Source organism: Ursus americanus, chromosome 31 (assembly GCF_024610735.1).
Source record: "Ursus americanus isolate L20-20 chromosome 31, mUrsAme1.1.p, whole genome shotgun sequence".
Lineage (NCBI taxonomy): Eukaryota > Metazoa > Chordata > Mammalia > Carnivora > Ursidae > Ursus > Ursus americanus.
Window position 1 is genome coordinate 13,247,471 of NC_142157.1, and position 23,258 is coordinate 13,270,728.

The 23,258-nt window shown below is 37.4% G+C and overlaps 1 protein-coding gene across 1 annotated transcript in view; it reads left to right on the forward strand.

Moving 5' to 3' along the window:
* The window catches only part of MYO3A (myosin IIIA), a 232,053-nt gene that overhangs the window by 115,089 nt on the left and 93,706 nt on the right, over positions 1-23,258 (forward strand). Inside the window, exons 16-17 of the mRNA XM_045775374.2 lie at positions 9,013-9,111; positions 9,199-9,313. Of these exons, the coding sequence (XP_045631330.2) occupies positions 9,013-9,111; positions 9,199-9,313 (214 nt within the window). The remainder of the gene's footprint in view (positions 1-9,012; positions 9,112-9,198; positions 9,314-23,258) is intronic.

Here is a 23,258-nt window from a genome sequence, read left to right on the forward strand (position 1 = left end):
GGAGCTCTCCAATGAGGCTCTGGGTTTGTAACCATGGAAATAATCATGTTCATTCTGACTGGTATGTTATAGGATATATTTTAGGGAAGAGTACAGTTAGGATTATATTTTAGACATACTATCAATTAATGAAGTTTTTCCCAACTATCCTAAAGAACTATTCTAGTTTTGGAGTGTTTTCAGTCAGGTTGAAATCCAGCTCGGTTTGTCATTGGAGCACGGCTGCCTTATCATTTTTCCATTTTTAAAATTTATTTACCCCTATTTTTTCTTTTTTTCTTTTACTTAATTTCAACTGCATTTTTAAATTCTAGAGAAGCTTTTTGTGATCTTTGAAAGTGAGTGGAGTGGAGATATTCTCCACGAAATGGAGAATAGACCTGAGGTGGCAGAGAAGAACCAGAGCAGGTGTTTATGTCTTTTAAATGAGCCTACCCTTTTATTTAAGGGAATAAGTTCTTTTCTCTTTTTGCCTCTGCCCATGTTTCCCACCCTCATCTCTGACCACATTTATTTTTACATGTAGTTATATTTATTTCTATATGTTTATGTATTTAAATTTTATAATTTTTAAGTAATTTATAAATATATATATATTTAAGTACTTATAAATATATGTTTATGTTATAGATATATGCTTATTTTTTTATTTCTAATGATGGTGGTATCATGTCAGTTGTGGCTTAAATTCTCATCTAAATGTAGATGATTTTAAAGAAGAAATTCTTAAAAGGGGCTACTTAATTGCAAGGAGAAAATGAGCATATTGAAGTCAATGCTCAATAATTCTCACAAATACAGCTGTTCCACTGCATTTGTCTCCCATTACTACAGTTTCCTGCAGCAAACATTGATTGTGTGTCTCTCAGAGACCCAGCACTTTATCAGATGCTGCAGGAGCCGTCCACAAAGTGGCAGATGTGGTACTGTCTACAGAGGAAGGAAAATATTATTTATGGAGCACTTACTGTGTATTGGGCACTGTGATAAGCACTTCATATGCATTACCTATTTTAATTCTTACAGTGATAGGATGGATATTATTGTCTGTTTTATACATGAGGAGACTGTGACTGAGAATTGTAATAAGTCACTTAATACCAAAAAGCTAACAAATGACTGAGTTGGGATTTGAGCCCATGTCTCTGACTGCAAAATCCACCATTCATCCATCCATCGATCCAGCCATCCAACCATCCATCCATCTATCCATCCGTCCAGCCAGCCAGCCAGCTTGTTAGCAAATATTAACTGAGTGCTACTATGTGCCAGGAACTGTGCTAAGCACAGGAGATATAAAGCTGAATGAGATAAAATTCCTCCAATTAAGCAGCTCAATCTCCTGGGTAATGTCTCGTTGAAACAAAGCTTGCTAACCATTTATTGGTTTCTAGTCTGTCAGGAAAGTAGGCCATGAGTTCATCTGCTAAGTGTGAGCAGGTAAGGGTTAAGGGAGAGGGAATGAGGAGACTGTGTGTCTCGGAGGAAGGAGTCTTGGTAGAGGAAGCTGGAATTAAAAAAGAAAAATTAAGAGCACTGTTTCATGAATATCTCATGAGGCCTTCTGAAGGCAAAGCTGCATTGTTGGCTTTCTAAGCCTTATTGCTGGCCACTTTGTCAAAGATTCAAAGGTTTCGTGGGTAGGGTAAGCCACACCCTTGTGAGAACTTTGCCACAGTTTTGAGGGTGTTAGAGGTCTTGACTGCATAGGTGATCCCCAGGGTCCAGAGCAGGTGAACACACATGAGACAGCCCTGAAGACCCTTCTGCAAATGGATGAGTGGAACTCTGATGAAATATGAGAAGATCCACAGTTAGAAGTGGGGTCAGAGTCAGAGAAATACTATTCAGTAACATGCTGAGACCGTACATTTGTCCCTAGGCATTCTGACCTGGGAACCAGGTCCTTTCAGCATGTGTGGGTTGCTATGGTCCTCTGTGTTCTTCTTCTTCTTCTTTTTTTTTTATTATATTATGTTAGTCACCATACAGTACATCCCTGGTTTTTGATGTAAAGTTCGATGATTCATTAGTTGTGTATAACACCCAGTGCACCATGCAATACGTGCCCTTCTTACTACCCATCACCAGCCTATCCCATTCCCCCAGCCCCCTCCCCTCTGAAGCCCACAGTTTGTTTTATGTAGTTAGGGCAATATATGAGATGGGTAATTATTGGCAGTATCTTCTTTTCCTGTTTTTTTAATTCTCTGATTGTTTATCCAACCGAAGGTCAATGTATTTCCTATAGGATCTCCAGGTTCTGTCAAATTACAATTCTCAGTAGATGTAAACTGATAATTAAAGAGAAAACCACCAATTTTGTGTGTCTACATTTATGACTCACATCTCTAATTGTATACCACATCATTTAAGCATTAAAGGTGTGACACACAGAGCAATTGACGCTATTTCATTAGAACAAAGCGAACTAAATTACGTGCTGTATCAGTCTTCGAGAACTTTTATTATGTTGTGGTGAGAAAAGACAAGAAGTAAACTTTTAGCTTTGTTCTAACCTTGCTAGTGCTCATCGAAGTGTTACTGGTGACTGCACAAGAAATGGCTGGGGACATCCTTTCTAAAGGACATGCTGGTCCTTGCTTCAGTGGCCGAACCCATGGACCACCCTTTGCTTGAAAAGCTCACCTCTCTTGGTTGGTTCCCCAACTGGATTCTCCTGATTCCTCTCCTACTTCTTTGGTTTTTTTTTTTTTTTTCTCTACCTTTGATTCATCCATCCATTCCCCAAATATGCATTTACCAAAACGTTGTCTTCAGAGTGTTCTCTTTCCTCTCTTTACTCTCTCACTTAGCAATTCCTTCTGCTATCATGGTCCCATCAGCTAGCTCTATGTGATTGACACCCAAAGATAGACTTCTCATTCCTACGTAAGTTCACATTTTTCATTTCCAAGTACCAAGATATCCTGCTGCCGTATAGAATTCAACCGAATCTTTATTGTCCTAAATGTCTTTCTTTTCCCGCTGGTCCCTTTTTGGGGGAAGGAAACCATCCTCCTCCATTTATATGAAACCTCTGACCTTCCCTTCACTCCCCTTGTCTAAATACTTGTGAGTCAATCTAGAGAATGACTTTCCCCACTCTTCTCTGCTTTCCCTTCCTCCAGTGCTGTTTTATCTCAAGCTCTTGTTCCGTCTGGCTCAGACATTTGAAAGATTTGGATTTCCTGGCCATTTGAACTCTCTTCCAAGGCCTGGTGATATTATACCCTCCCAGACTTAGGGAAGAGTTTCAACCCAGAATGCATACTAATCAAAAACAGTGTTACTTTTTTCTTTGAAAATGTTTTCCTTCTTTTTGAAACGCTAACAAGGAAGAGCAGGGATCCACATTAATCACTTCAACAAGTTTCACACCTTCAGATTAAGTATTTTTATTTGTTAAAGACTGAATAGAGAGTCTTAAGTAGTTACTAATGAGGCACAAATGTCAGATGTTTAACCATGCTATTTTTAACCTACATGAATTGTGTGTTGGAGCCCAAAATGAGCTTCTATAAAAATGGTTTTGGGCAGAAGCTTGAAACAAAGCTAGAGATTCTAAGATAAAGCCACGGATATCCTACGACTCCAAATGTCTTTTAACTGCATCATTGGAAAACTGAATGTAGCTGGATGTGTTCATCTGTGTTTCTCAGGGAAACTTCTATGTACTGAAAGAATAATTTCTAAAGAGAGCAGAGGTAAAATTTCTATCTCAACTGAAATTATATTGCAAACAGGAGGAGAAGACCTAGGAAAGTTTTTTTTAAGATTTTTTTTTATAGCAGTTTTAGGTTCACAAGAAAACTGAGAGGAAGACACAGATATGCCCCTACCCCATACATGCATATCCCCTATTATCTACATCTCACACCAGAGAGCTACATTTGAACCTACACTGACACGTTGTAATCATACAAAGTCCATAGTTTACAGTTAAGATTTACTCTTGGTGGTGCATTTTCTTCTAGTTTGGACAAATGCATGGCAGGTATCTAGTCTTATATTTTACATATGAGTATTTTCACTGCCTGGAAAGCCTTTTCTGCTCTGCCTATTCATCCTTCCCTCCCCCAACTTCTGGCAGCCACTGATCATCTCACTGTCTCCATAGTTTCGCCTTTTCCAGACTGTCATATAGCTGGAATTATACAATATGAGTATGGAAAAGTAGTCTTTGCAGACCGGCTTCTTTCCCTTAGTAAGACGTACTTACCGTTTCTCCTTATCTTCTCATGGCTTGATAGTCATTACTTTTTAGCAATGAATTAATATGCCATTGTCTGGATACACCAGTTTATTTATCCATTCATCTATTAAGAACTTCTTGGTTGCTTCAAGTTTTGGCAATTATGAATAAAACTGCTACAAACATCCATGCACAGGTTTTTGTGTGAACATAAGTTTTCAACTCCTTTGGGTAACCACCAAACATTTGATTGCTGGATCATACAGTAAGAATATGTTTAGTTTTGTAAGAAATTGCCATACTGCACAGTGGCTGTACCAGTTTGCATTCCCAGCAGCAGTGACTGAGTTCCTGTGGTTCTGCACCCATGCCTGCATTTGGTGTTGTCAGTGTTTTGGATTTTGGCCATTCTGATAGATGTATAGTGATCTCTTCTTGTGGTTTTAATTTGCATTTCCCTAATGACATATGATGTGGAACATCTTTTCATATGCTCATTTGCCGTCTGTATATCTTCTTTGCTGAGGTGTCTGTTAAGGCTTTTGGTCCATTTTTTAATCAGGTTTTCTTATTGCTGAGTTTTTGAAGTTCTTTGTATATTTTGGAAAACAGTCCTTTATCAGATGTGTCTTTCATAAATATTTTCTCCCAGTCTGGCTTATCTTCCCATTCTCTTGAAAATATCTTTTGCAGAGAAGTTTTTAACTTTAACGAAGTCCAGTTTATCAGTTATTTCTTTCATGGATCAGGACTTTGGTGTTGCATCTAAAAAGTCATCACCATACGCACCATCAGCTAGTTTTTTTCTTAGTTGATCTTCTAGGAGTTTAAAGTTCTGTGTTTTACACATGTAGGCCTATGACCCATTTTGAATTAATTTTTATGAAAGGTATAAGGTCTTTGGATTCCTTTTTTAACATTTTTAAAAATTATTATTTATTATTTATTTTTAATTTTTTTGCAGGTAGATGTCCAGTTGTCTTTGCTTCATTGTATGGCTATTGCTCCTTTGTCAAGAGTCAGTGGACTATATTTATTCTGGGCCCTCTGTCTGTTTCATTGATCTATTTGTCTTTCTTTATTGTTTTTTAATTAATTTATTTTTTATTATTATGTTCAATTAGCCAACATATAGTACATCATTAATTTTCGATATAGTGTTCAATGATTTATTAGTTGCATAGCACCCAGTGCTCATTATAACACGTGCCCTCCTTAATACCCATCACCCAGTTACCCCATCCCCCTGCCCTCTCCCTTCTGTAACCCTCAGACTGTTTCCCAGAGTCCAGAGTCTCTCATGGTTTGTCTCCCTCTCTGATTTCTTCCCATTCAGTTTTCCCTCCCTTCCCTGTGGTCCTCCGTGCTATTCTTTATGTTCCACATAGGAGTGAAACCATACAATAATTGTCTTTCTCTGCTTGACTTATTTTTTTGTCAATACTGTACTATCTTGATTACTATAGCTTTATAGGAATTCTTGAAGTCAGGCAGTGTCAGTCCTTTGAACTTTTTCTTCTCCTTCAATATTGTGTTGGCTGTTCTGGGTCTTTTGCTTCTCCATATAAACTTCAGAATCTGAATGTCAATGTCCACAAAATAACTTGCTAGGATTTTGAGTGGGATTGACTTTCATATGTTAACCTGTATCCTGCAGACTTATTATAATTGCTTCTTAGTTCAAGGAGGTTTTTGTCAATTCTTACACTTTTTCTATATAGACGATAATGTCATCTATAAAAAAACGTTTTATTTCTCCCCTCTCAATCTGTATGAGTTAGGACTTCCAGTGTAATGTTGAAAAAAAGTGGTGAGAGGGGACATCCTTGCCTTGTTCTTGATCTTAGTGTGAAAGCTTTCAGTTTCTCACCATGAGGTATGATGTTACCTGTAGTGTTTTTTATAGATATTCTTTACCAAGTTGAGGAAGTTCCCCTCTGTTACTAGTTTACTGAGAGTTTTTGTCATGAATGGCTGTTGGATTTAGTCAAGTGCTTTTTCTGCATCTACTGGTATGATCATGTGATTTTTCTTCTTTAACCTATTGATATGATGGATTACATGGATTGATTTTTGAATGCTGAAACAGCTGTGCATACCTGGGGTATATACCATTTGGTCATGGTATGTAATTCAGTTTATTCATTGCTGGATTCAATTTGCTCGAGTTTCGTTGAGTTTTTCATCTGGGTTGTATAGTTTTCTTATGATATCTTTATTTGATTTTGGTATTAGGATAATGCTGGCCTCATTGAACAAGGTAAGTATTCACTGTGCATCTATCTTCTGAAAGAGACCGTAAAGAATTGGTATAAATTCTACATGAAATATCTGGCATAATTCAACAATGAACACATGTGGGACTGGAGCTTTCTATTTTGGAAGATTACTAATTATTGATTCAATTCCTTTAATGGATTTTGAGCCTCCAGATTACTTATTTCTTCTTGTGTGAGTTTTGGCAAATTGGATCTTTCAAAGAATTGGTTCATTTCATGTAGGTTTTGAAGAATGGAGTTGCTCATAGTATTATTTTATTATCCTTTTAGTTTCCATAGGTGGGCCTGTAGTGATGGCCCTTCTTTTATTTCTGATGTTAGTAATTTTTATCCTCTTTTTTTCTTAGCCTGCCTTGAACTTATTGATTTTATTGATCTGTTAAAAAAAAAAAAAAAAGCTTTTGGTTTCATTGATTTTTCTCTACTCATTTCTGGTTTCTGATTTTATTGATTTCTGCTCTATTATTTCTTTTCTTCTGCTTACTTTGGATTTAATTTGCTCATTTTCTAGTTTTCTAAAATGAAAACTTAGATTATTATTTTTAGATCTTTCTTCTTTTTAATATAGTCATTCAAGGCTATGAATTGCCCTCTAACCACTGCTTTCGCTGCATCCCACAAATTTTGGTAAGTCATGGTTTCATTCTCACTAGTTCAAAATATTTTTAAATTTTTTTTAATATTTATCTTTTGAACCATGTGTTATTTAGAACTGCATTGTTTAATCTCCAAATATTTTGGAATTTTCCAGTTATCTTTCTGTTATTGATTTCTAGTTTCATTCCTGTTGGTCTAAGAGCAGAGATTATATGATGTCAATTATTTTTAATTTGTTAAGGTGTGTTTTCTGGCCTAAAATATGGTCTGTCTTATTGAATGTTCCATATGAGCTTGAGAAGGATGTGAATTCTGCTGGTTTTGGATGATGTAGTCTAGAAGGTATTGGTTATATCCAGTTGATTGATATTATTGTTGCGTTCAACTGTGTCCTTGCTGCTTCTCTACGTGCTAGATCTGTCCATTTCTGAGAGACATGTGTTGAAGTTCCCAGCATAAGAGTGGATTCTTCTATTTCTCCTTGCAGTTCTATCAGTTTTTGCCTCACATAGTTTCATGCTCTGTTGTTATGCCCATAAACATTAAAGATTATTATGTTTCTTAGAGAACTGAACCCTTTATCATAATGTAATACATTTCTTAATCCCTGAGAACTTCCTTGCTTTGAAGTCTGCTCTGTATGAAATTAATAGAGTTGTTCCTGCTTTCTTTTTTCATTAGTGTTAGCATGGTATATTTTTCTTTATCCATTTATTTTTAACCACTATATGTCTTTATATTTAAAGTGGGTTTCTTGTAGATAACATATGTATAGGTCTTGTTTCTTGATCCCTCTGACAATTTCTTTTAATCGGTGTATTTAGACCATTGATGTTCAAAGTGATTACTGATAGTTGGATTAATATCTCTCATATTACTATTTTCTAATTGTTGCCCTTGTTCTTTGTTCCTATTTTTGTCTCCCACTCTTTTTTTGCCTTTTGTGGTTTTAATTTAGCATTATCTGTGATTCCATTTTCTCTCCTTTCTTAGCATATTTTGGTGATCCTTTTTTCACTTTTTAAGTGGTTGTCTTAGAGTTTTCAATATATATTTACCACTAATTGAAGTCTACCTTCAAATAACACTATAGTCAGCACCTTATAATAACAAAATAATCCTAATTTCTCTCTCCAGTCCCTCATATCATTGCTATCATTGATTTCATCATATGTAAGCATACATAGTATGTATATATATATATATATATATATATATATATATATATATATATATATAAAATATGTATACATAATTGAATACATTGTTGCTATTACTCCCTTATTTGTATTATTCCAGAATCTGGGGAATGCTGTTTATACGTAGATGACAGAGACAGATTTCTCATGCAAGTGAGAAAATTGAGCGCCAGAAAGGCAGTTAACAAGGTGGTTGAAGACTTAGGCTTTGGAGTTAAACAGCCCTGGTTTGAATCCAGTTTAGCCGTCAACTCCATGACCTGAGAGGAGAATGGTACCCCCATCAAAGTCTTAGTGTCCATGTATATAAAATGAGGGAATCCTATGAGTAACTAGGGTCCTATGAAAGGTAAATTAGATAATGTAGCACTTCTGACCATCTGATATATCGTCATAAAATTGTTTCTTTTTCTCTCTACTCCCACTGGCATGTAAAATACAAGAGTTTAGGGATTGTTTACTGTTTCAGTCCTGCTACATTTCCGGTGTCTAGATCAATGCCTGGTGGTCACTCACAAATGTGCATTGAATGATTCATATAAAGTGCTTAGCAGTGTCTGAAATTTAATGACAGTGGTTGTTGAAAATAGTAACAATGACAATAAAAGCCAAAATCCAGTACTCTGGGAAACCCACTGTAGCACTCCTAGTTGTTGTTCTGAAAATTATATTGCCAAGTAATTTTAACAACTAGTAAATATTCTTACTAATCACCTTACTGAAAATGTCTTATTTTTTTCAGTGGAGAAAAAAATTTTCATATTTTTTACTACATCTACGCTGGCTTAGCTGAAAAGAAGAAACTAGCCCATTACAAATTGCCTGAAAATAAGCCCCCCAGGTAACTCAGCAGGTGGTACTTTTATAAGTAATATTTTCACTTTCTATTGGACTGTAGATTTTGACCCATCCTTTCATATTTTTTCAGATATCTACAAAATGACCACCTCAGAACAGTACAGGACATGATGAATAATAGTTTCTATAAATCCCAATATGAATTAATTGAGCAATGTTTCAAAGTCATAGGTTTTACAATGGAGGTAAGTATGAAAGACATTGAACCTCTTTAGGAAGTATCTTTTTGTCATCGCTAATGGTAAGAATTAGCATTTATTGAGTGACTAATATATGGCAGGTGTTGTATCAAGTGTTTTATGTGAATCATCCTTTTAATTACTGAAACAACCTTATGAAATAACTAGACTATTTACTAGAATGTTACAATATTTACTTTATATATAAAGAAACAGTGGTCTTGATATATAATTGAATTTGGTTTTGTTCTTAATCTTTCACTTACATTTGCATCTCCCGCATATATTTAACCTTTTGCATAAATGCATAAATGGGAACATAGGACATATTCTTTTTTAGTGCAGTCTTGTTTTTAGTGCAGTTTTTAATTACACCTTTATTAAGATGTAATTCACATACCATACATGTCAGCCATTTAAAGTGTACATTTTAATGACTTTTAGTATATTCCCAGAGTTGTGCATCCATCACCATAATCATTTTTAGAATATTTTCATGCTCTAAATTTTTAACCCCCAAAAGAAACACGCTAGCCATTAGGAGTTCCTCCTCGTTCCTGCCCCATCTCTGCTTTCTATCACCATGGAGCTTTTTATTCAGTTCACATAAACAGAGTGATGCAATACGTCATCCTTTGTGACTGGTTTCCCTCATTCAACATACTAATGTTTTCAAGTTGCAGCACAGATCAGTACTTCATTGCTTTTCACTGTTGAATAATATTTCACTTTATGGATATATCTCATGTTGTTTATCCATTCATCAGTTGATAGACATTTGGGTTGGTTCCATTTGGGGGCTATTACAAATAATGTTGCTATGAGCATTCATGTACAACTTTCTGTGTGGTCGTGAGTTTTCATTTCTCCTTGGTATATACCTAGGAGTGGAACTACTGAGTCATAGGGTGACATTGTGTTTAACATTTTGAGGAACTACCAGGCTGTTTTCCCAACAGCTGCACTGTTTTACACCCTAACCAGGAGTGTATGAAGGTTCTAATTTCTCCATATCCTCCCCAGCGTTTACTGTCATCTGTCTTTTATATCAGAGCCATCCTAGTGGGTATGAAGTGTATCTCATTATAGTTTTGATACGCATGTCCCTAATCGCTTATGACTCTGAACTTCTTTACATGTACTTTCTGGTCATTTACATATCTTCTTTGAAGAAATATCTATTCACATAATTTACCTTTCAGAAGAATGGGTTATGTTTTATTATTGAATTATAAGAATTATTTATGTTGTAACTACAAGTCCCTTATCAGTTTTATGATTAGCAAAAGTTTTCTCTCATTTGTTGTCTTTTTACTTTCTTGATGGTATCCTTTGAAGTATACATATTTTTAATTTTTATGATATCTGATTTGCCTCTTTTTTCTTCTGTTGCTTATGATTTTGGTGACAAATATAATGAAGTATTGTCTAATCCAAAGTCACAGAGATTTATGCCTTAGTTTTCTTCTGGGAGCTGTATAGTTTTCACTCTTACATACGGGTCGCTGTTCCTCTTTGAGCTTATTTTTGTGTCTGGTGTGAGGTAGCTTCTTTTGCACATAGATATTCAGTTGTACCACAGTCATTTGTTGCAGACTCTTCTGTCCCCATGATTGGTTTTGGCATCCTTGTTGGAAGTCAGTTGACCATAAATATATAAATGTAGAGATTTATTTCTGAACTCTCAATTCTAGTATAATGACCTCTCTGTCTGTGTTTATGCTAGTACCATGTTGTCTTGATCACCATGGCTTTCTAATAAGTTTTGAAATTCGACACTGTGATTCCTCCAACTTTGTTCTTCTTTTGTAAAATCCTTTTGGGTTCCTTGAATTTCTCTATGAATTTGAAGATCAGCTTGTCACTTTCTAGTGCAGTCTTTTAAAACTTCTGTTTTGTTCAGCTCTCTCTTCCCCATCTCACCCCCTCCATCCATATCTGTTCTCTTTCCCTTTCCCCAGCAAATGGATGGGAATATAATCCAAAAATTCGTACTCGTCTCCCTTCTCATAAAAAACTGGAGACACCACATACACACGTATATACACACGTGTACATACACATGACTCTGGAGGGCTGGTCATTGTTTATTGATATGGTATTATATCACACACACTTCTCTATATCTGGTTTCTCTCACTCAGCAATACCTTGCGGAAATCCCTTCAAGTCATCTAGTATAGCCCTAAATCAGTCCTCTTAAAGGCAACATAGTGTCCCATGGTGTACTATCATAATTTATTCTGCCATTCAGATATGACTGGGCATACAGCTCTTGATGTTTCCAGATCTTTGTCATTCTGAACAAAGACAGAATATGCCTTTATTCTCTGGTGCTTTTATTTCTATGGGATAGGTCCCCGTAGTGGGATTCCTGGGTCAAAAGGTATGTGTATTTTAAATTTGAATATGAATTGCAACACTGCCTTCCAGCAGCTATGAAACACTTCATATTTCCACCAGCAATGTATGTGAGTACCTTTCCCATCACCATCTCTGCCATGTGTTGTAACTTTTTAAATATTTGTTAATCTGATGGGTATAAGTACGATCTCATTTTGAGTTTGTATATCCTTGACTAATAGTGAATTTGAGCATCTTTCCATTTGTTTGCTGGCTACTTAGGTTTTCTTTTTTATGAATTGCATATTTATGTATCTTGCCCTTTTTATTGAGCCAATTCTATGTTTTATGTCAATTTGTAAGTTCTCATTAAACATTATAGACATTTTTTATCATTTGTGTTATAAATATGTTTTCAGTTGTGTGGCTTGTTTGTAACATACTTTATTTAAGATTGATCGATTGATTATCTATTTATTTAAGAGAGCGAGAGTTTGTGTGTGAGTGAGGGGAGGGGCAGAGGGAGAGAGAGAATCTCAAGCAGACTCAGTGCTGAGTGGAGCCCAACACTGTGGCTCAGTCTCACAACTGTGAGATCGTGACCTGAGCTGAAATCGAGTCAGACCTTAACTAACTGAGCCACCGAGGCGCCCCCGTGACATACTTACTTTTTATTGTATCTTTTACCATACAAAAATGGGGTTTTAATTTTTGTGTATTCAAACGAGTTTACCTTTTTGTTTATAACATCTGGGTTCTAGTCTTGCTTTAAAAATTCTCCCCTTTGTGTGCATTATACATGTAGTCTCCTAGATTTTTTGAAAGTTAAAAAAAATATATTTAATGTATTAAATATATTTAATCCATTTGAAATTTATTTTTTACATAGTACCAAATGGGGCGTCACTATTATTTTCTTCCAGTGGAGGGCCTGTCATGCCTCACTATATTAAAGACTATACCCCTTGCTTACTGGATTGACTTCTCATATATTAAGGTCTTATATTACATGGAATCTCTTTCTGAGTCTCTATTTTATCCACCAGTCTATCTTTCTGTCCCTATATCAATATTCTGTTGACTTGATCACAGTGGCTTAATTCTATATTTTTAATAAGGCATCCCTACCAAGAAAGGCAAGTCCTGTTCTCACTTTCTTCTTCTCAATACTTGCCTTAGCTATTGTCTGGCACCTGTTTCTCCATAATAAGTTTAAGATCAACTTATTTGATTCTCAAACCCCCAGCTGGAATTCTAAGGAGAATTGTATTAAATTTATATATTAACTTTTGGGGCACTGTCATTTTTATGATGTTATTTATGTCTTCTCATCCGAGATCGTGACATGCCTTTCCATTTGTTTAGATGTTGTTTGAGTTTTTAATAATTTATAGTTTTATTTATCTAGAACTTAAGCTTTAATTTTAGTTTTTTTTCTAATCAGGTCATGGTTTTTGGTTGTCATCCTAAATATTTTTTTCTGCTGGTGGACTTTTGTAAATATATAATCATGTCATCAGCAAAAGGAATAGTTTTATACTTTTTTCCTGTTATATCATTTTTTTCTGTGTACTTAAAACGTCTAAGACTTAGAGTCTCAGTATTAATTACTAAGGATTATAACTTGTCTCCCTGTCTCATTTCTGATTTTAAATAAAATGGTTTCAGTGTTTTACTCTTATTTCTGATAAAGAGCATTTATCACAATAATTTCCTTTTATTGTTGCTTTACTTAGGGCTGTTATTAGGAATTCTGTAGAATTTTATCAAATGTCTTTTTATCACCAATTGACATAATCATATTTTTCTTCAGCAACTTGATATCACTTATTATGTTGATAGATTTCTTAATATGTAAGTACCCTTACATTTCTGGAGTAAATCTAATGTAATCAGACTGTACTTCTCTTTTGACAAATTTCTGGATTCCATGTCCTGTTGTTTTATTTAGAATTTTTGCATCTATATTCATCAGTGACGTTTATCTGTTGTTTTAGTTGTCTTTTTTATCTTTATCAGATTTACATATTGAAGTTATATCAGTGAGTTTTTTAATCTTTTTTTCTTTGACTTATAAAAATTTAAATCAGAGGAGCACTCGGGTGGCTCAGTTGGTTAAACGTTGGACTCTTGGTTTCGGCTCAGGTCATGATCTCAGGGTCATGGGATCCAGTCCCAAGTTCAGCTCCCCACTCAGCAAGGAGTCTGCTTGAGACTCTCTTCCTCGCCCTATGCCCCTCCCCCACTCACACAGGCATTCCTGTGCGCGTGCACGCTCTCTCTCTCTCTCTTTCTCAAATAAATAAATCTTTTTTAAAAAAAGTTTAGGGGCGCCTGGGTAGTGCAGTCGTTAAAGCATCTGCCTTCGGCTCAGGGCGTGATCCTGGCGTTCCGGGATCGAGCCCCACATCAGGCTCCTCCGCTGGGAGCCTGCTTCTTCCTCTCCCACTCCCCCTGCCTGTGTTCCCTCTCTTGCTGGCTGTCTCTCTGTCACATAAATAAATAAAATCTCTAAAAAAAAAAAAAGTTTAAATCAGAGTTAAAATTAGTTCTCAGTGTTTCTGGAGATATAAAGCACCTGGATACAGATACTTAGGTCCTATCCTGACCTGCTATATAGGAATTTCCAAGGAAGAGACCTAGTCATCTGGGCCTTTTATAATCACCACAGGTTATTCCTATCATTAGAGAAGATTGGGGAATGGTGGTTTTAAAACTTCGAATTAAGGTTAGATAAAACTCAGCTGTGTGTGCCTCTGGTCTTGGGCCTTTTAAAATCATCTTTCTGACACTTCTGTGATAATTATCTACTTAAATTTTGTTTTCTTTCTGGGCTATCTGTATTTTCCTAAGAAATCATCATCAGATCTGATACCACAGATATGACTGATGCTTTTTTCTTATGCTTTTAATTTATTCTGGTTGTGTTTCCTTTCACATTCATATATATATGTGAATATATATATATTTGGCCTTACTCTCTCTCTTTTTTTTAAAGATTTTATTTATTTATTCGACAGAGATAGAGACAGCCAGCGAGAGAGGGAACACAAGTAGGGGGAGTGGGAGAGGAAGAAGCAGGCTCATAGCAGAGGAGCCTGATGTGGGGCTCGATCCCATAACGCCGGGATCACGCCCTGAGCCGAAGGCAGACGCTTAACCGCTGTACCACCCAGGCGCCCCTGGCCTTACTCTCTTTTATCTCCAATTGGGCTTACAAGTGCTTTTCAATCTTAAAAACAAAACAGCATCTATTCAATTTATTTACCCATCCTGTAACTTATTTCATTGTATATATTATTGATTTCAATTTTATTTTTATATTTTTAATAATTTAGTCTCTTGGTCTTTTTCCTAAGGAGAATACTTGGCTCCTCATTCTTACTTAATGAAAGCATCTAGGGCTTGAGCCATAAATATTTCTTTCATGACATGGGTTGTATTTTTAAAATTTTTGTAACAAAGCATCTTGTTTAATAGGAACTCCTAAAGGCTTTTAAAGAAACTTTCAGTCTCTGCTGTCAACAGTTTACTATTTGCTGTGTTGATTCGATACTGTGATAAAAGCTACCACTTCACTCTGAATGTGAGTCAGGGTTTTAGATGAACTCTTTTAGGAAGGTAATGTGCAATTTGTTGAGTTTTAATTTCATTTTTATAAATGACACTCCTGTGTCATTAATTTTAAACAGTTAATGTGTCTGCTTAAGAAGTTTACTGATATTCCTTGGGTTACAGATCCCTACTAAGAGCTTGAGCTGAAAATAATACCCACAAGTTTGGAAAATAATCTCCAGAAATTTGGAAGATTTAACCAGGATATAAAATGTAGAGATGCTGATAGAAATGAGAACTTACAAAAGTCATTCAGACTATGTGCTGTGAAGTTATTGAACTAATCATCTTTAAGGCAGAGCTGTCCCTTTCTAAAGGGAAGGCTGTCAACAATAACCTTTAGTCCATTGGTCCATTTGCTTACCAGAAAATAGTATTTCTAAAGATGTACATGTCGACATAAAGTTTGCTGCCAAGTGTATCTTCTCCAAATATGGAACTACGAGACTTACCACTAAGTAACATAGCCTTGCCTTCTCCTTGAAAGCTTTTGACTCCACCTTAAGTATCTTGCTTCAGGACAGTGGGGAGGATATTCTCAAGACCTTGATGCTAGGGAACGAAGTGGGATCTCTGCCGACAGAGTGAGGTTGGAAAAGAAGGACAGATAAATAGCCTTTCTTTTGACTTGAAATTAGGGCCCCGCTTTCAGGCCTCCAGGGGAGGTTTAGGGAAACAAACTGAGGGTTTTAGAGGGGAGGGAGTGGGGGATGGGCCAGCCCGGTGATGGGTATTAAAGAGGGCACGTGTTGCAAGGAACACTGGGTGTTTCACGCAAACAATGAATCATGGAACACTACATCAAAAACTAAGGATGTACTGTATGGTGACTAACATATCATAATAAAATAAAATAAAAAACCAGGGTAATCTTCCATCAGGAAGCACTTAAACTTTTAGAGTTAATTTTTTCTAATGTGGCTTTTATTCATAGCCAAGAGGAATTCAGATTTGGTCGGAGGACGCCCTGCCTGGCTACATTTACATTCCCAGAATTTAGAGTTCCTCCTTAATTTCTGAGTAAACATTGCTACTCTGTTTCTAGATGAATTAATTGGTTGTAGGGAGAAGTGCATAAGAGGTTGAGCCTCCACATGGAAACGGGCAGGCTGTTTCCAGCACCAACCAAGGAGAAATAGCTCCTTCTGGACCAGAGAGGAATTATTACCATGACTTTCCCCAAAGACTTCTCAGTTTTTGCCAGACAACTGTGAATTACATGGACAAGAGGAAAACAATACCATAGACTCAGTGGCAAGCCAAGGTGGAAGCCATTCTTAGGCAAATACTTTAATCACAAGACGTCTTGAGCTAAAGTTGAGTAACTTTTTGGTTTAGAAGTAGAGACTTCAGCTTTACCATCTTCGTTTCTGAATGATGCATTTTTTTCCTGTAGATTCATGAGCCCTTCCTGGAACTATGGGCTTACAACTCAGGCTGTCAACTCCATAACCAGTAAACTGTAGCTCAGATAGGGAAACTCGTTGGCTCTGAGATAGCTGGGCGAAAGGAGATGACGGGGGACCTTCTCTCTGTGGATGCATTAGGTAACTTTGCGAATTAGAGAATTAGAGATTCCATTGTTTGATAAAATTTCTTAAGGTTTGGAGGAAGCTTGTACTCTGCTCTTAGCGATAATGTTACTGTGAACAATGTTCTCCTGAGAGACAGATGCCTGGTTCTTACAGTGGCCCCTGTGTGAATTTCATTCCCCTGCTCTGTCCTCACAAAGAGAAGATAACATTGACAACAAAGGTGGGCAGCGTGACTGGATGGATATATGAGGGTAGGAGAATTGGCTTGACCAAGAGCAGTTTTTGCTGGAGAGCTGGGAGAGAAACAATAAGGGCAGCATAGGAATTGACAATGGAGGGATTCTTAAGCATATAGAATTTCCCGTGGCTATCCACCCCAGTATGTGCTCTGAGGTCTGGGTATGGCATTGTATTGACCGGACTACCTTTTAGGAACAACATCTGAACTGTCTAGGGTCACAGAATACCCTAATACATTTCCTAATAAAATAGTTATTTTTGAGTTTCAGCCATATTCTAGCTCCCTTTCTTATGCTCTACTTCTGATGTCCCGAGCATCACAGGTGATCACTTGGGTCATTCGCTCTCTGGCTCATAGGACCAAGACCTTGTCCTCCCCTGAGTGTTTCAGCACAGTATAATCCTAGACTGACGGCACTGTGAGTAAAAATAGGATGTTTGCTGCTCTGCTGGCTGACATGGCAGGAATTAGTTTAACCCGAACCCTACCGGACCACAGTTCCTCCCTGGGTGCAGCTGCTGCCCCGAGAACCTTCCCCGCTCTGCCTGGCAAAATTCACATTGAAATCTGGCTCCTCCCCTTCTGCTCTGTCACTTCCCCTCCCTAACTTTGCCCCCTGCCCTCACCCAAAGCTTGTACCTGTGGAGACAAGTTGATTGAAGCGCTGGGGGGTATCCTGGCTCTTAATGCCAAGGCCAATTTGTTGGTGGGTGCAGTGAATAACATAAAAAGCAGCCATCTACTCTTCTCTCCAATCCTTGGTAATAAGATGAATGTTGGTAGTGATAGATATCCCTTTGGACTGTGGTCTGGCCCCATTGGCTGACGGGGTAGGGGGAATATCAGAGGTTAACTGCATCTCAGGGCATTCTCCAAACTGGAAGCATGTCCTACACCAGGCAGGCAGCTCCTGCTTCTGACCAGGGCTGGATCCCTTTGTAGTTCTTTTCCCTGCCTTTTGTCATCAGAAGAGCTGATCTTCTTAGCAGTTCCCTCCCCCAGAGGTTGCTATCTTAGAAGCAGAGAATCATTTTTAATTGGTTTGTTTACTTCTAAGTCCCCCTCATAAGAGGCAACATTTTACTTATATTTGGCTCAGTTCCTTTCTCTTACTTAGTGGAACGATGTTAAGTAACATTAAAATGAAACCAGCCTCGTGGTTAACATCTGACAAATCTAATTCATTTCTTTAAAATATAATATTCCAAACTTAAACATGCTCAGTGTTTATTGGACATGCAAACAGCTAAACACACAGCTTAGAATAAAGGAAAATATAAAATCTGATTCTGGAATGAAGCACAATCCCTGCTAAATATCTTGTGAAGACTTTTAGTCCAGTCCACGGTGACTCTCCCAGATGTGGTGTCTCCCCTCTGAGAGCAGAGACTCCGAGAGTGAACGGGGCAGGCTGCCCAGGTTTGGAGACAGTGGACTTAGACTGAGTCGATGTTTACTTCCTTTTTATCCAAGCCCTAACTTTTTTTTGGTAATCTCCTGGCTTTCTTGGTATGTCCTGCGTCAGTGCTGCTTCAGTTCCATTTTGGAATTAGGCAACTCTCTATGTCGAGTTCAGTAGTATGATTCTCACCTCCCCCAAGCACAGCTTCACACTTCACTACCACGGTTACGGTGATTCTCCAAGATGAGTGTCTTTCTCTCCCTCTCTCTCCCTCCACCACCCTTATCGTTCTCTGCTGGGTGTTGATAGCACCCACAGTGTCTGTGTCCCTAGGGGCTGCAACTCACTTGTGCAACTGGTGAGTCAGCATAATCCAAAGGAATGACAGGCAAAGCCAAATCAGATATTCTCTAAAAATCACACAAATTGGAAAACTCTAAAACTTTTTAAAAACACATGATTTCCTCAGCCATTTTCCTGCCGCAGCTTTAAAATAAATGATCACTAATTTTATGATTCAACTCATTTTAGAGACAATATTTACACTGTCGTGATGGGAAGTTTTATTTGTTTTTCTCTGCACCGAGTCATATGTCTGAAGTCTAAGATGAGAAGGCCTTTTTCTGCTTTAATTTTGCATACGTTTCTTATGATCGTCTAAAATAACAATCTAATACATTTTCTTTGGACTATGAGTTATCACTTTTGTTACGATAAAATAATATGTGTGACATAAATTTTTTATTTTAAGTGAATTTCTGTAAAATGCTTCATTTTAAAAAATTGATTTTGGCTGGGGGGAGAGAGGCATATCAGTCCTTTTTAGTTAGTCATTTGATAAGGATTTAAAAACAATCAGTTGAGGGGCGCCTGGGTGGCACAGTTGTTAAGCGTCTGCCTTCGGCTCAGGGCATGATCCCGGTGCTCTGGGATCAAGCCCCACATCAGGCTCCTCCGCTGGGAGCCTGCTTCTTCCTCTCCCACTCCCCCTGCCTGTGTTCCCTCTCTCACTGGCTGTCTCTCTCTGTCAAATAAATAAATAAAATCTTTTAAAAAAAATAAAAAAATAAGAACAATCAGTTGATACCTACTTGTCTTCATTCAAAATGCATAAAATAAGTTACAATTCTAGAATGTCATAACTTGGCCAACATTGATGACCTGAATGGCATGAATGACAGGAGCCAGGAAGTCTGTTGATTAAAATAACACTAATTCTAGATGAGGAAGTCAGGACCTGTGGGTGCAAGTCCTTGGCATGGCTTGTCTTTAGCTCTGCATCCTTAGACCAATGACTAAACCTCTCTGATGTAAGTTTCATTATCAGTACAATAAGTGTCATTATCTATGATAACTAAAATTGAGGGCTGTTTACTTTTATTCTAATCTTTGCAGATTGGAGGTCGTGTCATTTTATGGCTTTGAGTAATTGCCAAATTCAACCTACACACAGAGACCATAAGAATATCCCTTACATACAAACAACAGCAAATGCTAATGACAGGGCTTCTCCTTCCCTCCCATGAGTTCCTATTTGGCTGGTAATGTGGTCTCTGATAGTGTCCCAGCCTGTGGGTACCTGGCCCCTCCCCCCCCCCCCCCCCGCTCCTTCCCAACCTGCCTTCTCTGTCCTTTCCCAATGGCAGCAGCAGAATTTTGGCTCTCCCAGGACTAGACAGGGTAGTGCCACACCCCTCAGCCTGGGCTGCTGTCACTATGTCATGGTCCACGGTGATCCCCACCCATTTAGAGGTCCAGGGATTGTCCTTTTGCTCACCACTCTCTTGAATGGGGTGAAGAAAAGTTTGCTGTCCCTTAAAAGACTCAAAAGAAAGCAGCTTGACCAGCGTTGAGTGCCATGAATGAAGCACAATCTCTACCCTCAGTGAGTTTATAATCTGCTAGAAGACACATACACTAAGCATAATTTTCAGTAAGATATAATGATTGCCATGATAACAAACAGAGAATGTTACGGAAACATGAAGTCTAGTGGTTGGTTGCTGGAAAGTTCTAAGAAGAGATTATGTATAAGAGGGAGGAAAAGAGCAGCATGAACTGGAATGGAGGTGTGAAAATCATGTGGCATTCTTAGGAACCTCCTTGGAAACAGATGAACTTACACCGACATGTCATTATGATCTGAAGTCCGTAGTGGACATTAGGATTCACTCTTGGTGAAAACATAAGTTTTCAATTCCTTTGGGTAAATACCGTGGATCTCAGTTGCTCAATTATATGGGAAGAGTATGTTTAGTTTTGTAGGAAACCATCAAACTGTCTACCAAGGTAGCTGTAACAGTTTGCATTCCCACCAGCAATGAATGAGAGTTCCTGTTGCTCAGCATTTGGTGGTGTCAGTGTTTTGGATTTCGGCCAATCTAAGAGGTATGCCCTGGTATCCCCTTGTGTTTTTAATTTGCATTTCCCTAATGACACATGATATAGAACATCTTTCATATGCTTGTTTGCCATCTGTATATCTTCTTTGGTGAGGTGTCTGTTAAGGTCTTTGACTTGTCGTTGTTGTTTTTTTAATTGGGTTGTTTTTTTACTGTTGAGTTTTAAAAAATCTTTGTACGTTTGTGTGCCTTTTGCAAACATTTTCTTCCAATCCATGGCTTATCTTCTTATTCTCTTGACACGTCTTTTATTTCAATTTGCGCATCTAACAATCTTTGTATAAGAATAGAAACAACTTTCAGTCACCTTTGTTCACTTAACTCATAAATATAACCTTAAGTTGTCCTAAACAAACATAATTAAGTTCTTTAAATGCCTGAAACTATGTAAAAATTTAGTACATCTCAGTCTTTCATGTATTCCAAATGACTGACACAGCAGTCTTATAAGGATGATAAGGATTTTCTAAAGTTCCTGATCATTTAAATCTTAAGCACTTAAACTTATTAGCCCTGAAAATATAATAATTTAAAATTATTAATGTAAATCAAGTTATCTTATATATTTGAATACAATTTGCAATCAAATTATGTTACGCTTTTCAAATTAAAATTATAAGTGTACTATCAAATGAGTGCTTATATTCAAGTCACAAAAGTAGTTGTCAGATTGTCTTACTATGTCTCTAATATTCCTTTAAGGGTTTTAAACAGTTAAGAATAAACACTTTGATTATCCCAAGGTTATACATCTTACCCATAAATTTAACAAAGAAGCATTGATAGTATACTTCTTTGCTGGGGCTGCCATAACAACATACCACAGACTGAGTGACTTAACAGAAATGTATTTCCTCACAGTTCTAGAGATTAGAAGTCTGAGATAAGGTTTTTTTCTGAGGGCTGTGAGAGAAAATCAATGCCTCTTCCCTACTTTCTGGTGATTCCCTGGCAATCCTTAGTGATCCTTGGATTGCAGATGCCTCACCTTGATTTCTGTCTTCTTCACATGGCAGTGGTTGCCTTGGTGGCTCAGTCAGTAGAACATGTGATTCTTGATCTCAGAGTTGTGAGTTTGAACCCTACATTGGGTGTAGAGATTACTTAAAAATAAAAATCTTTTTAAAAAAGTCCTTCACATGGCATTTTCCATGGGGAGAGTTCTCATACTCTTACCATGTGATCCAGCAATCAAAGTCCTTGGTATTTACCCCAAAGGAATTGAAAACTACGTCCACACAAAAACCTCTAAACTAATGTTTGCAGAAGCTATATTCATAATAGCCAAAACTTGAAGTAACTGAAATACCAAGTTCAGTGGGTGAGTGGATACATAAATAATGGCACATCCCAACAACGGGAGTTTATTCAACACTAAAAAGAAATGAGCTGTCAAGCCATGAAAAGACATGGAGGAACCTTAAATGCACATTACTGAATGATAGAAGCCAATCTGAAAGGGCTGTATACTGTAGGATTCCAATTATATGACATTCTGGAAAAGGCAAAACTATGGAGCCAGTAAAAGACCAATGGTGGTTAGAAGTTATGAGAAAGAGAGATGAATAGACAGAGCACAGAGGATTTTTAGGGGAATGGAAATACTGTGTATGATACTATAATGGTAGAAATGTGCCATTATACCTTTGTAAAAATCCAGAGAATGTACAACACCAAGAGTGAACTCTAATGTAAACTATGGACTTTGGGTCATACTGATGTGTCAGTGTAGGTTCATTGATTATGACATATGTATCGCTCTAATGCAGGATGTTGATAGTGGGGGAAGCTGTGTGTGTGGAGTGGGGATGACAGGGGCTAAATAGAAACTCTGCACATTCTACTCAGTTTTGTTGCGAGCCTAAAACTATACTAAAAATAAAGTTTATTAATTTTTAAAAATCTATAGTAAAATACAGAAAGTAGAAATGATCCATATAGAAATTCAATATAGGAAATGATCCATGCCCTTTGGTTCAAGGAGCGTGTAAAGTGCTTGAGAGCAGAAATTATTCTTATTTATTGGTATATACACAGTATCTCACATAGTGCTTAATAAATAGTCAACAAATGATGGTTGAATGAACGAATGGATGGGTGGATGATTGAATAAGAAGTGTAGTACAATAAACTTCTGGAAGAGGAAGAGTCCTTCTAACTGAATTCTTTTGCCTTGGGCAGATTAACTCAGTGTAGAGAGGAAAGTGACCTTGCCCGCACACGTAGGTTTGGGTTGCTGTGTGCATAGGAGATCAGCCTTGTGTACAAGCCCAGAAGCAGAGCAGAAAAGTCCAGAGCAGCAGTGGAGTAAATAGGAGCCTGATACATCAGAACAGTGACGGTCTAACTCTCCAGCAAACCAGAACTGTGTTTGTCCTTGAAGATACAGCAAAAGCAGCAGCAGTCCAGCCTC